At 33.6% G+C, this 11,035-nt stretch overlaps 1 protein-coding gene and 3 long non-coding RNA genes across 4 annotated transcripts; 2 read left to right on the top strand and 2 right to left on the bottom strand.

Annotated features, from left to right (window-relative positions):
* Positions 1–1,165: 1,165 nt before the first annotated feature.
* On the bottom strand, positions 1,166–2,749 carry LOC110229423. Its single transcript, XR_002332832.1, has 2 exons — positions 2,483–2,749; positions 1,166–1,455 (listed from the first exon to the last, which is right to left on the bottom strand). It is a non-coding gene; the product is annotated as an uncharacterized LOC110229423 (long non-coding RNA).
* Positions 2,750–4,593: 1,844 nt separating this feature from the next.
* On the top strand, positions 4,594–5,827 carry LOC110228927. Its single transcript, XR_002332425.1, has 2 exons — positions 4,594–5,282; positions 5,360–5,827. It is a non-coding gene; the product is annotated as an uncharacterized LOC110228927 (long non-coding RNA).
* Positions 5,828–7,022: 1,195 nt separating this feature from the next.
* Positions 7,023–7,617, bottom strand: LOC110229452. The gene is made up of 2 exons (XR_002332850.1): positions 7,465–7,617; positions 7,023–7,302 (listed from the first exon to the last, which is right to left on the bottom strand). It is a non-coding gene; the product is annotated as an uncharacterized LOC110229452 (long non-coding RNA).
* Positions 7,618–8,223: 606 nt separating this feature from the next.
* On the top strand, positions 8,224–10,442 carry LOC9316494. Its single transcript, XM_021029335.1, has 8 exons — positions 8,224–8,483; positions 8,576–8,665; positions 9,362–9,421; positions 9,525–9,555; positions 9,640–9,700; positions 9,804–9,863; positions 9,946–10,037; positions 10,118–10,442. The coding sequence occupies exons 1-8, from the start codon at positions 8,398–8,400 to the stop codon at positions 10,205–10,207; spliced, it is 570 nt and encodes a 189-aa protein (XP_020884994.1). The 5' UTR covers positions 8,224–8,397; the 3' UTR covers positions 10,208–10,442.
* Positions 10,443–11,035: the final 593 nt, after the last annotated feature.

Raw genomic sequence — 11,035 nt, 5'->3', positions numbered from 1 at the left:
ATTATTTAGCAAAATTTTAAGTTGTATTTGTTTTGTTAATATTTTTTATTTTGTTTAGTGTTTCTGATTTTATAATTAAATTTTGATTTATAATTCTAGGATTCATCCATAGTATATTGTTTAATATTAATATCGATCCAAACCCGTTGCACCATAAAACCCCGTCCCGTAAAATTAAACATCATTTGTTATTTTTTTTTGAATAATATTTTTATCCACTACGGGTCGCATATTCATGCGGATAAGCCCGTAGAGAGTTGCGGGTTTGCGGGTCGACCCGCCAAAAGAGAAGCTATCTTTTGAAACCCTTTGTTTTATTTAGAGGTTTTGAGAAAATATCCCTAAAAAATAATTTTCATTATATGAAAAAAAAAGTAGAAGAAATTGTAGTATCAACATTCCCGATTTTTACATCACTCGTTACTATTAATTTTTTTTTTTGCAGATAAAAATCAGAACTTAACTAAGTCGAGATTTTTAAAAAGATTGTGTAGAGATTTTTGGTAAATTGTTGAAAACATATTTGATTTCAAAATCTTTACTTAAATAGATAAGGAAAGATTTTGTAGAGACTTTTGCTAAATATATGATAAATGAATTTCATTTAAAAATCTTTACTTAAATAAAACAAATCTAAATAATTAATGTTAATGGCATGCCATTGTAAATACTTCTCAACTTCAGGATTTATTTGCTAATTGTGATCCAAAAATGTATATATAGATATTTTATGCTTTCCGATCAAGGACCTTTTTTACCTAACTTATGAGTCTATAAATACTCTTATGCTTCACGTCTCATAACATCATCACACAAAAAAGCAACGATCTAAAAAGCCCAGCAAACACACGAATTAAGAGAAAGATTTAACACATCTTATTCTCTAAAAGTACGTTTACTTTACCATTGTTACTTTCTTTTTTTAGTTATGTTTTACACAAGCCAAGCACATATCGTAGTAAAACATGTTCCATTTTCTCCCTGTAGGTTAGTCATTCTCAAGGCAATGTTGAAAACGATACCAAATCAAAGTTTAGAATTCCATCCTAACTAATCTTTAGGAGATGTGTTAACACTATTTTTTCTATTCATTAGTAAAGTTAATGATTTACACTATATTTTTGTATATCCAAACCACATGTCAAGAGACAAAAACAAAACACAATAAATTTGAGTTATTTCATTAAGCAACACTCAAAACTATATTACTACAACTCTTGGAAATGAAATTTTGTCTCTATTGCTTATGAGGACAGATGACACGACTCTTTACTAATCGATCAGCTACTTCCACTTTCATAATAAAAAAGTTAAGCTTCACCTATGAAGTAAAACACATGTTAGTTACCTGTTCTAAGAAAACAATTTCTTATCTTTGTGTTGGTCAACGAGACTTGGTGTATATGACATTGCAAATGTCATAAAGCTTGACTCCTTTTATCTTCTATAGACAATCTGATATGAAATGATTAGTTGATAAATCAGTTAGATTGTTTAACTTTTGTAAAATAAAGACACATGAATATATATGTTACAATATTTCAAGTAGCTACAACTTCTACAAGAGAGATGATTATTGAATCATAAAAACATGATTATTTCAAGAATTGTGGGAAGTTTAATTTTGAAAACAATGATGAACACACCTCAAAATTAAACGATGATTAGTGAATAACATGAGAGACGGTAAAGAAAAGTGTTAACTTATTTTTTTTGATAAACTCTATCGGCTGTTCCGCTCAGCTTCGGTAGAAACGCACCGAAGTGCTTCAGAGTGGACTTTTCCCCGAAGGGCCACCACACTGTCTGTCCCGAGTTTGGAATGCTTTCCGACTAATGTCAGGGGTAGCCAGATCGTCTGTTACTGACTACCAAGTAAACTGTTTGGCCCAAACCCAAACTTTCCGCACATATGTGATTATTGTTTCCAGGATGGATCGAACTTGGATTAGTTCCTTCCAACCTATCCCCAGTTCTCCCTTACCACTATACCACATACGTCTGGCAAAAAGTGTTAACTTTGTAAGCTAGAACATTAGCAATTAGTATCTAAGATCGAAATAGGATTACAAAATCAATAGATTAGTCTATTTCAATATCAAGATTATACGTAATCCAACATCCGTGAAAAATCAAAATTACTAATATAGATAATAAAGATTATACTAGAGATTACCTCGGAATAAAGACAATAAGATTTTAAAATTATAAGCAACCAAGAAACATTATGCCAATTTTAAGAATAACTATCACCGTTTAAAATTGATGTTGACCAAACACAAAGTGAATAAAAATTTAACATTTGGTGAAAAAATCCGAAGAATGATAACCATTCATTACAAACAAACAGCGACAAACACCCAAAACTCTTGCGAATTCCTAAAACATTTTGGGATCTAACGTATCAATCGAGGGTATATTTGAGAAGGAAATTAAGCAGGAAAGAGGACGAGAGAATCGAAAAGAGAGACAAAGAACTAACATGAAGCCTTTTTCTCGGATCATCCTCATGAAACCGCCGAGACCTTTCTCTCTAATCGCCTCCAACGCACTCTACGCCACTGTCAAAGCCATCGCTTCCGCTAGCTCTCTCTCTCTCGGAATCGGGAGTCGATTTCGGTATCGAAATAACAAGGGACATGACAATTGTCAAACGCGTCGTTTAGTTTTTGTTGGGCTACGATTTTGGATTAAAATCTAGAGGAGGGAATCCTATACATCAGTGCGACAGTGCGTAATGAACTAAATAATTTTCTCTATCTCTATATTTTCAAAAATGAATAAAAAATATACTAATCCTACAATATATATATATATATATATATACACACATATATACATATCTATATATATTTTTTATTTTTTTTGCCATCTAGATTTATTATTTATTGCAAATTATGAGAACTGTTACAAAGACGATTTTACAACGGACAATTCCTTCCAATCCTTATTAGATCCACGACCACCTTCACCTCGTTCTTCATGCTCACCTCCTTCATCTCATTCTTCATGGTTTTGATGGACACTTCATTCTCTGTGTAGAATCCTGGCGAACGGCTATAATTGTACATCGCTGGAGATCTCATGCACACTTGCCTCTAATAATCTGCAAATTTATTAATAAATCGTAGTATCTGGGATTCAAACCCCAGACCTCTGGGTGTAGAAGCATTAATGAACCCTTGGTCAACCAATGGGCCAAGGGAGCTTCTACTACATATATATATATATATATGTATTCATTTAAATAAAAAACAATAGTATATATATATATATATATATATATATATATATATATATATATTTAAAAAGTCTTAAAATAAAAATAAAATTTTCTATTTAACAAAAATATAGATCCGCGGTGTACCGCAGATTAATATCTAGTAAAAATAATTAGGGAAAAAACCTAAAAAAACTTTCATCTATTTTTTATTTGGACGTTTAATACCCGTATTTTTTGTTTTGGAATAAAAATACACAAACTAATTAAAGCGTACAAATTAATACACAAAAAAATAAATATTGTTATTTTCATAGATTTCAAAACAAAAACAAAATTCCAATTTTACCCTTATCATCTTAATTTTTTATTAATTTTTAATCCAAATAATTTTTGGTTCTCTTATAACCGAATCAAACCGGAATCAAAACCGATTATCACCACCACCAAAATTTGTTGTTGTCGTGTTAAGCAACTCCGATGAACTCCATCGTCGAGACATGATGGGTGAGAGAGAAAACCAAATTGAGCTTTTGCTTCGACTTTACCTGAATTTTAGATTATAACTTCGTCACCCGATTACGACTTCTTCTTCTTCACCCATTTTTATCGAGAATCATCCCGTTTGTGAATGAATTCAGACTTTGATTTCGTAGAGAATTTGCAAATCTAAATGAAACTGAAAATTAGAGTAGACAAATCTCCTTTTCAATCGCGAATTAGAGGAGCATACAACGAGGGTAAACAAATCTCTGTTTCAATCGCAAATTACATGTTTATGTGTAATGAGTTTCCGAATGAATTCAAAGCCGAGGAAACTTTGCAAAACTCTCAAATTCATGATGAACAAAACAATTTCTATAATTTTAGGGAAGATTCGTTAGTGGATAGGCTCAGGACATAGTTGGGTATAATCCATCAAATTCCACCAATTAATCGTACTGTGATTGGTTTAATTGTATTCTTCTTTTTCGTTGGTGTTGCTTTTGATAAGCTAGGGACGTGGAGAGACAGAGAGAAACATGTGGAGATGGAAGCCAATGAGGAGCAGAATCATGGCCACATGTTCCCACCAGCTTCTCCTCGTTCTTAGAGAAGGATTTGCGAAGGAAAGAGTCGGTGCAGTGGATGAACATGGTGTTGGGAAGCTCTGGAGCTGGGATTTAGAACTGGTTTGTTGGACTGAGAAAGCTCATCGGAGTTGCTTAACACGACAACAACAAATTTTTGAATCAATGGCTAGAAAGCCACTTTGTGAGAAAAAATGTTCTAGTATGCCACCTTCGAATTTGTAATTTCATTTAACATTTTTTTTTAAATCAAAAGCTAAGGAAATGTCCAAAATCTTTTTTGAGAAATCAACAAATACAAAATCCAACCTAGAATTCACTATCTCAACTACCAAACACTTCCAATCGTCTCCAATTATTCTCCCAAAAACTTCTCCACCACAACCATGTCTACTTCTCTCCGCACAACCACCGCTGCTTCTCGTCTCCTCCGCTCCTCCTCCTCTTCCAGATCCACACTCGCTCTCTCCGCTTCCTCTTCTCCCTCCGCTTCCTCTTCTCTCTCTTTCGCTGTCTCCGCTTCTCTCTCTCGTCTCTTCTCGACTTCTCTATTCTTCATCTCTCAATCAGGTATGCCTCACTCTCTCTTCTAAATCTTATCCTTATTGTTTGATGCAGCTTGTGTGTTCTTTCTTTATGCTTATTGTTTGATGCAGATTCGTGAGTCCATGTTTGGTTTAATGTGAAATCGAGCATAGATTCGTAACAAGTGGTATCAGAGCCTCATGTTTTGAGGAAATCTTTGAAGTTTGTAAAAGAAAACCAAGAAAGTTTCAAGCTTTGTTGAAGAAACTGCAAAAGCTGATGAATGCGAGAGCTGTGTACCTCGGTGAGGCGGAGCAAGTGCCTACCAAAGACGACAAAGAGCTTGAACTCGAAATCGTTAGAAACTTGAGGAAGAGATGCGTTGAGAGCCAGCGTCAAATATCTGTAGCAGTGGAAGCATTCCCTCTCGAATTTCAGGACCAGCTTAATCAATACATGGATAAGAGGTTTGTCTACACATTCTTACTGCAAATTTAAGATTGCCTCGGTACTTTTCGTGATCGTGAATATTGTTTGGTGGCAGGATAAACGGAGATTTAATCCACCTGATTCAATAGCTAGGATAAAGCTTGAGTTTGCCTTAGGATTCTCTAGTTGTAATAGATGTTGGTCTCCATCGGGTTCATGGGAAGTCTGCTGACTTGTAGCTTGAATATCTTCATCATGTGGAAAGCTTTTGAACCAATTCTACTTCTGCGTGATTCCTTGATGAGTTAAGTTTCTGGTATAAGTGGATTTGTAGCTTAATTCCTCTTGGTTAGGTTGATATGCTTCTTGAAAGGAACATATGTATTTGGTACGCTTAGGTTGGTTCTCTCCAAGGGTTTTTAAAACCAAGTCATGGTTTGGTAGCATACGCCGGAGAAATTGAAATCGAATCTTTGTTTATGTATAGTAAAGTGGGTCTTTTGTTTATGTACTTTGGTGATATTTTGGTACAACTGTAATTATTAGGTACAACTGTAAATAGAAATTAAAATTATTTAAGGTATACAATTTAAAATGTTTTAAAATCATCCAATGCACCAATGTCCATGGTAACCCATGCCTTATGTTTTCGATTAAGCTTTTCATTTGTTGTTTATTTTCACACAACTACGAATGTAATCTATTTCTCACAAAGCAGATGGATACTTATCATATTGTATGCAATCGTTTATTTAGGTACAACTGATATATTTAGGTACAACAACGTAAAGGTACAACTGGTATATTTAGGTACAACTACGTAAAGGTACAACTGGTATATTTAGGTACAACTACGTAAAGGTACAACTTATAAAAAAGTACAACTAGATCATTTAGGTACAACTGAGACAATTAAAAATAACTTTTTAAAAAATAAAAAATTAATTAAAATTGGTATTAAATAAATTTAAACGAAGTAAAAAAAATAATAATTAAAGATGACGTAAGCATGATTTTTGGCGGCGGAATGGTAACACGTGTGGTAAGGTGGGCTAAAGACAGCATGATATTAATAAAAAATTGTTTTGTTTTAAACATAGTTGTACCTAGTTGTCAAGTTGTACTGTCATATTCATAGTTGGACTTTTGCGATTTTTGTGTATTTCCAGTTGGACTTAAATGAAAATTAGTAATTTCTAGTTGGACACATGATGTTACACTATTAATTATCGTTTAAGAGGTTTTCAGAATACAATGTTCAGAAAAACTTGGATTTCACCTCTTTTGCTTCATATGAGATGATCACTTACTAAATCTTCTTTATATTAGAAGAAGTGTGTTATGTGAAAATGAAAAAAATAGTTACGAAATTGATAAATTCTGGTTCAAATAGTCTATTTTTATATTTGAAGATGTTTTTGGAGAATTTTTCATATAAATCTTAATTTACAATTTATTATAATTTAATAAAAATCATAATACAATAAATGTAGTTGAACTAGTTGAACTAAAAGTATATATTAGGAAAATAATTAATTCGATTTTTATTTATTTAAAATTATTTTATTAGAGTTCATGATGTTTTTGGAATCTTTATTAACTCTAATTTATCATTTTCATATTTGTTGTATAGAAATACATATACATTTATGGTCTTAGTTGTACTCAGTCGAACCTAATTCCATATTCCTAAAAAGCTCAATTGTTTAAGTGTTTTGGCTTCTTCGACTCTTCTACATCTGACATACAAGTTCAAAAGTATATTGTTGGAATGTAAGTTCGTGTCAAACCCACTTTGATCATAATATATACATAAACTCTCTTACTTACTATCAAAGCACCAAACTTTTCACAAGTAGACAACAAGCTAACGATTGTGAACCCATTAGACTTTATACCCTTAAGTATAAAGCGCCAAAACTTCGTTTAGTTTACCGTTTTCTGCAACACCATTAATCACAAAATTTCAAGCCACAAGATCTCTCTCAAGCATTTTATCAAACACCTTGTATGCATTAGCAGATTGATATCTCTCTTGGGCAATCTGTCGAACAGCTTCTATGCATAAAAGAAAAAAACAAAGGTTAGATTTTTGATTCGTTTCTATGGCGAGTATGGTTCAAAATCTCAACTTTTTGCAGCTCAAATCTCTCAATCTCACAATCAATCGAACAAGAAATCAAACGAAGTAAAAACAAGAGATATAAGAAATTGTTAAACCTAGTTCAATTCGTCGATGTGAAGAGATCTACGTCTAGGGAGAGATTCTATCCAGAAAATCATTATGAAAGATCATTGTTACACTCAAGAGCAACAACGAGAATCAGAGCTTAAGCTTTCACAGGAAGAAGAGAAAGTTTCGGGTCAATAGAGAAGAAGAAGAAGAAGAGAACTCTCTAAACCAAAAAGAGTATTTGAATTGTCTTATTCTTCACTCTTCAAACAAACCAGCTGATGTCTTAACCAGACTTAAACCACATATAACCAACTAAGGGTATAATAGTATTATCCACTGTATGGATGGTATTGAGACTCTAAAGTGGCAGTGGTGATTCTCATTTCCGGTTCAGTGGCAAACAAGCCTTGGTCTCCAAATTTTTGGTGGTGGTGATAACCGGTTTTTATTCTGGTTTGATCCGGTTAAAAGATAATCAAAAGCTATTTGGATTAAAAATTAATAAAAAATTAAGATGATAAGGGTAAAATTGGAATTTTGTTTTTGTTTTGAAATCGTAAGTATGAAAATAACAATATTTATTTTTTGTGTATTAATTTGTACGCTTTAATTAGTTTGTGTATTTTTATTCCAAAACAAAAAATACGGGTATTAAACGTCCAAATAAAAAATAGATGAGGGTTTTTTTGGGTTTTTTTCCAAAATAATTATGTTAGCCATATTTACTTGAAAAAAAAGAAGGAAAAAAAAAAACCAAAAAAGAAAATAGTGGTACGTGATCAGCTACAACGGCATCCACAATAAGCAATGTGGGCAATATATATTACTGTGAAGGCAACAAGCTAAACAAACGAAACAGAATTTCAAATTTCAAATTCAAATCACACGAGAGAGAGAGAGAGAGAGAGAGAGCAGATAATCGCCAGAGCTATTGATTTCGTTTCATCGTCTCTCACACTCTCTAAGTTTCGTCTGCAATGTCGTCTACCAGAAGAGGCAGTAAGAGAACTCGGCCAGATCCGCCGCAATCGCTCCAGGACGATTCCGATGTCAATGTTTTTAGGTTCTTTTCTGACTTCATCATCTTCTTCTTCGTTTCTTCTCTTTTTTTACCGAATTGTGACTCTCGATTTTGTTTCCGTGTTGATCATGAAGCGATCTCAAAGAAATCATGTCGGCGTTGCAGCAAATCAGAGAGAAAGCGCACGAAGATGCCCGGAAGCAGAAGGAAGAGAGCATCTCCAGGTGATATATCTCTCCGTTACATGATTTTCTCCGATTAGGTTATGGAATGTTTATTAGAAACAGAGTTTGATATCAGCGTAGCCTTAGATTTTATTTGCGATGCAATTATCGATCGTATGCATCGTAATCGTTGTTGGAGAATGTTATGCTAGTTACGATCGTTTCATTTCTACGTCTTTTAATGGAGCGTTTCTTCAATTTGTTACATGGATTAGTCTGGATCTTGTATAGCAAATCAAATTTATCAAGTAGGTATAGCTAGATGAAGCTTAGGTGTTCGATCATTTGTACTAGCATTTTGATATTGGTTGATCTGTTGTGAAAGTGGTTGTGGTATGCTCTTGAATTGCTTAATCTATAAAGCAAATGTTTCATGATAGATATCAAGTTCGTTTGATTTCATAGATACAGAGAGTCTTTTGTTCCTCAGCTCTGAAGCAGTCAGTTATCTATTGTGCAACTGGTTTTGGTATTGCTCTTTTTATCCCTTAAATTTGAAAGATGTTCAGACTTTTGATAATCAACTCTGAAGCAATAGGTCGATTTGTATCATTAATTTGGTATCTAGTAGCATGATTTGTCATTTATTGTTCCAGAAAGATAGAATCATTTAAGGATTGTGAGCACATTCCTGCTTTTTAAGTGTCGTTTGTTTGATAGTTGAATCTCGTTATAATCCTTGTATATTTCTGGCAGTGTCTCCACTGAGGTGAAGTCAAAGATTGACGAGCTGAAGTCAAAACTTGAGAAAGAAAGGTAGGCTATGTTTCTGAGGATGGATGTCTGATCTTCAATTACATGGTTTGTGAATGTTGGTTTGAAGATTCTGATGAATTATGTCCTTGACTACAAAATGCAGACAAAATTTCGCCAAAGCACTTTCAAATGAGGTCTGAACAAAAATCCCGAGATGATGATTAACTTAATTGAGTCTGTAGAAATGTACAAGGAGCTGACCTGATCCATACTTGCAGTGTGAGAGTATCTTGAAGGATAAAGCTGCGGACAAAGCTGATCATCTACAGAGTTTGAAAGGTATTCTTTTATTCCCTTTTGGTGTTGTCAAAAATGTTTATTTCCTCTATTAGCTAAGTAAGGATATTACCGAAAGGGCTGATAATGGGTTTCTGCTTTACAGACACTGTTTCAAAGTTTGAGGAAGACAAGGAGAGTCTTTACATGCGATATGAGCAGCTAAGTAAGCCAAACAACCCCTTGTAATGAGACCACTGTTATAAGATGGCAACATGTACTCACTTCCACTTTTAAAAAACATACAGGGAAGAAGGAGGAGACAATGATAACGGAACACGAGAAGTTCTGCACTGAAAAGCTTGCTCAATTGGAAGAGTCCCTGAAGAAAAAGAAACTGGTAAATAAAAGCCGTAAATTATTTACATTAATATGTCTTTGATCTGTTATATGACTGAAACGTGAATTATCTGGGTGTAGGATGACGAAAATTTCACCATACTGAGGAAAACTCTCGGCTCTTTTCTGGAGAACGAAGCCTCTGATGAAGAATACCCACCTGATGAGTGAAAGATCGTTAACGTCTCTTCAATTGACGCTAGAAAGGTAAAAAACCCTTTTACTTTGATCAGCCATGCAGGTTTTCCTAAATACATATACGACTTTATAGCAGAAGACATTTTTCTCTGAAGTAGTGTTTCAAGACTTTGAATATTGTGAACTTGGCCTTGTTGCCTACTCTATGTTATAGTTTCGAACTGAAGATGAATTACATTTTAGCAGGATTCACCACAAATTTAGTTAACTCCTCTCTGCCCATTACAATGTTAGGTTTGTTAGGTGAAATTAAATAACTTTCTCCACCTTTCTTCTCTTCGCAATTCAAACACTAGCTAACTTTCCACAATGGCTATAACTAGCTTATGGCGGATCTTTAGCCTGAGTCATGGAGCTTCCAAACCACAGAAATTGCCTATTCACACCATCATGCTTTACACCCTTCAGTGTTTCCATTTGATTTCTCTGAAACTAAGAAGCAACGTATGCTCACTTTTGTATCTCTTGCTTTTACTACAACGAATTCTAACACTAGAACTGCTTTGAAAATGATGGTATCTGAGTATCAAAGTTAGATTCTTCATGGCAAAGGAGTTTTGATATAACGGGAGAACAAGTATTTCCTAAACTCACTTGAAGTTTTTTATTAAACCCGAATATAGATGAATTCACATATACAAAGAAAAAAAATGTAACATAGTGACCTCAACTGTTGTATTTGAACGGATGACTCAAATGAAAATTATACTCATTTAAATTTTGAAAACTTGCACTTAAAATTTTAGCTATTTTTATGAATAGAAATTCATTTTTAAAACGACTAAAAATGAATTTTAACTT

This window comes from Arabidopsis lyrata (assembly GCF_000004255.2).
Source record: "Arabidopsis lyrata subsp. lyrata unplaced genomic scaffold ARALYscaffold_4, whole genome shotgun sequence".
Taxonomy (NCBI): Eukaryota; Viridiplantae; Streptophyta; class Magnoliopsida; order Brassicales; family Brassicaceae; genus Arabidopsis; species Arabidopsis lyrata.
Note: the sequence above shows the minus strand (reverse complement) of the source record. Positions and strands in the feature narration are given on the sequence as shown.

Bases quoted from the DNA above. Each gene is read 5' to 3' on its own strand.
- LOC9316494 (XM_021029335.1), top strand. From the start codon at position 8,398: ATGTCGTCTACCAGAAGAGGCAGTAAGAGAACTCGGCCAGATCCGCCG. The intron at 9,422-9,524 runs GTAGGCTATGTT...TACAAAATGCAG, and splicing joins TCAAAACTTGAGAAAGAAAG to ACAAAATTTCGCCAAAGCAC. The intron at 9,864-9,945 runs GTAAGCCAAACA...AAAAACATACAG, and splicing joins CATGCGATATGAGCAGCTAA to GGAAGAAGGAGGAGACAATG.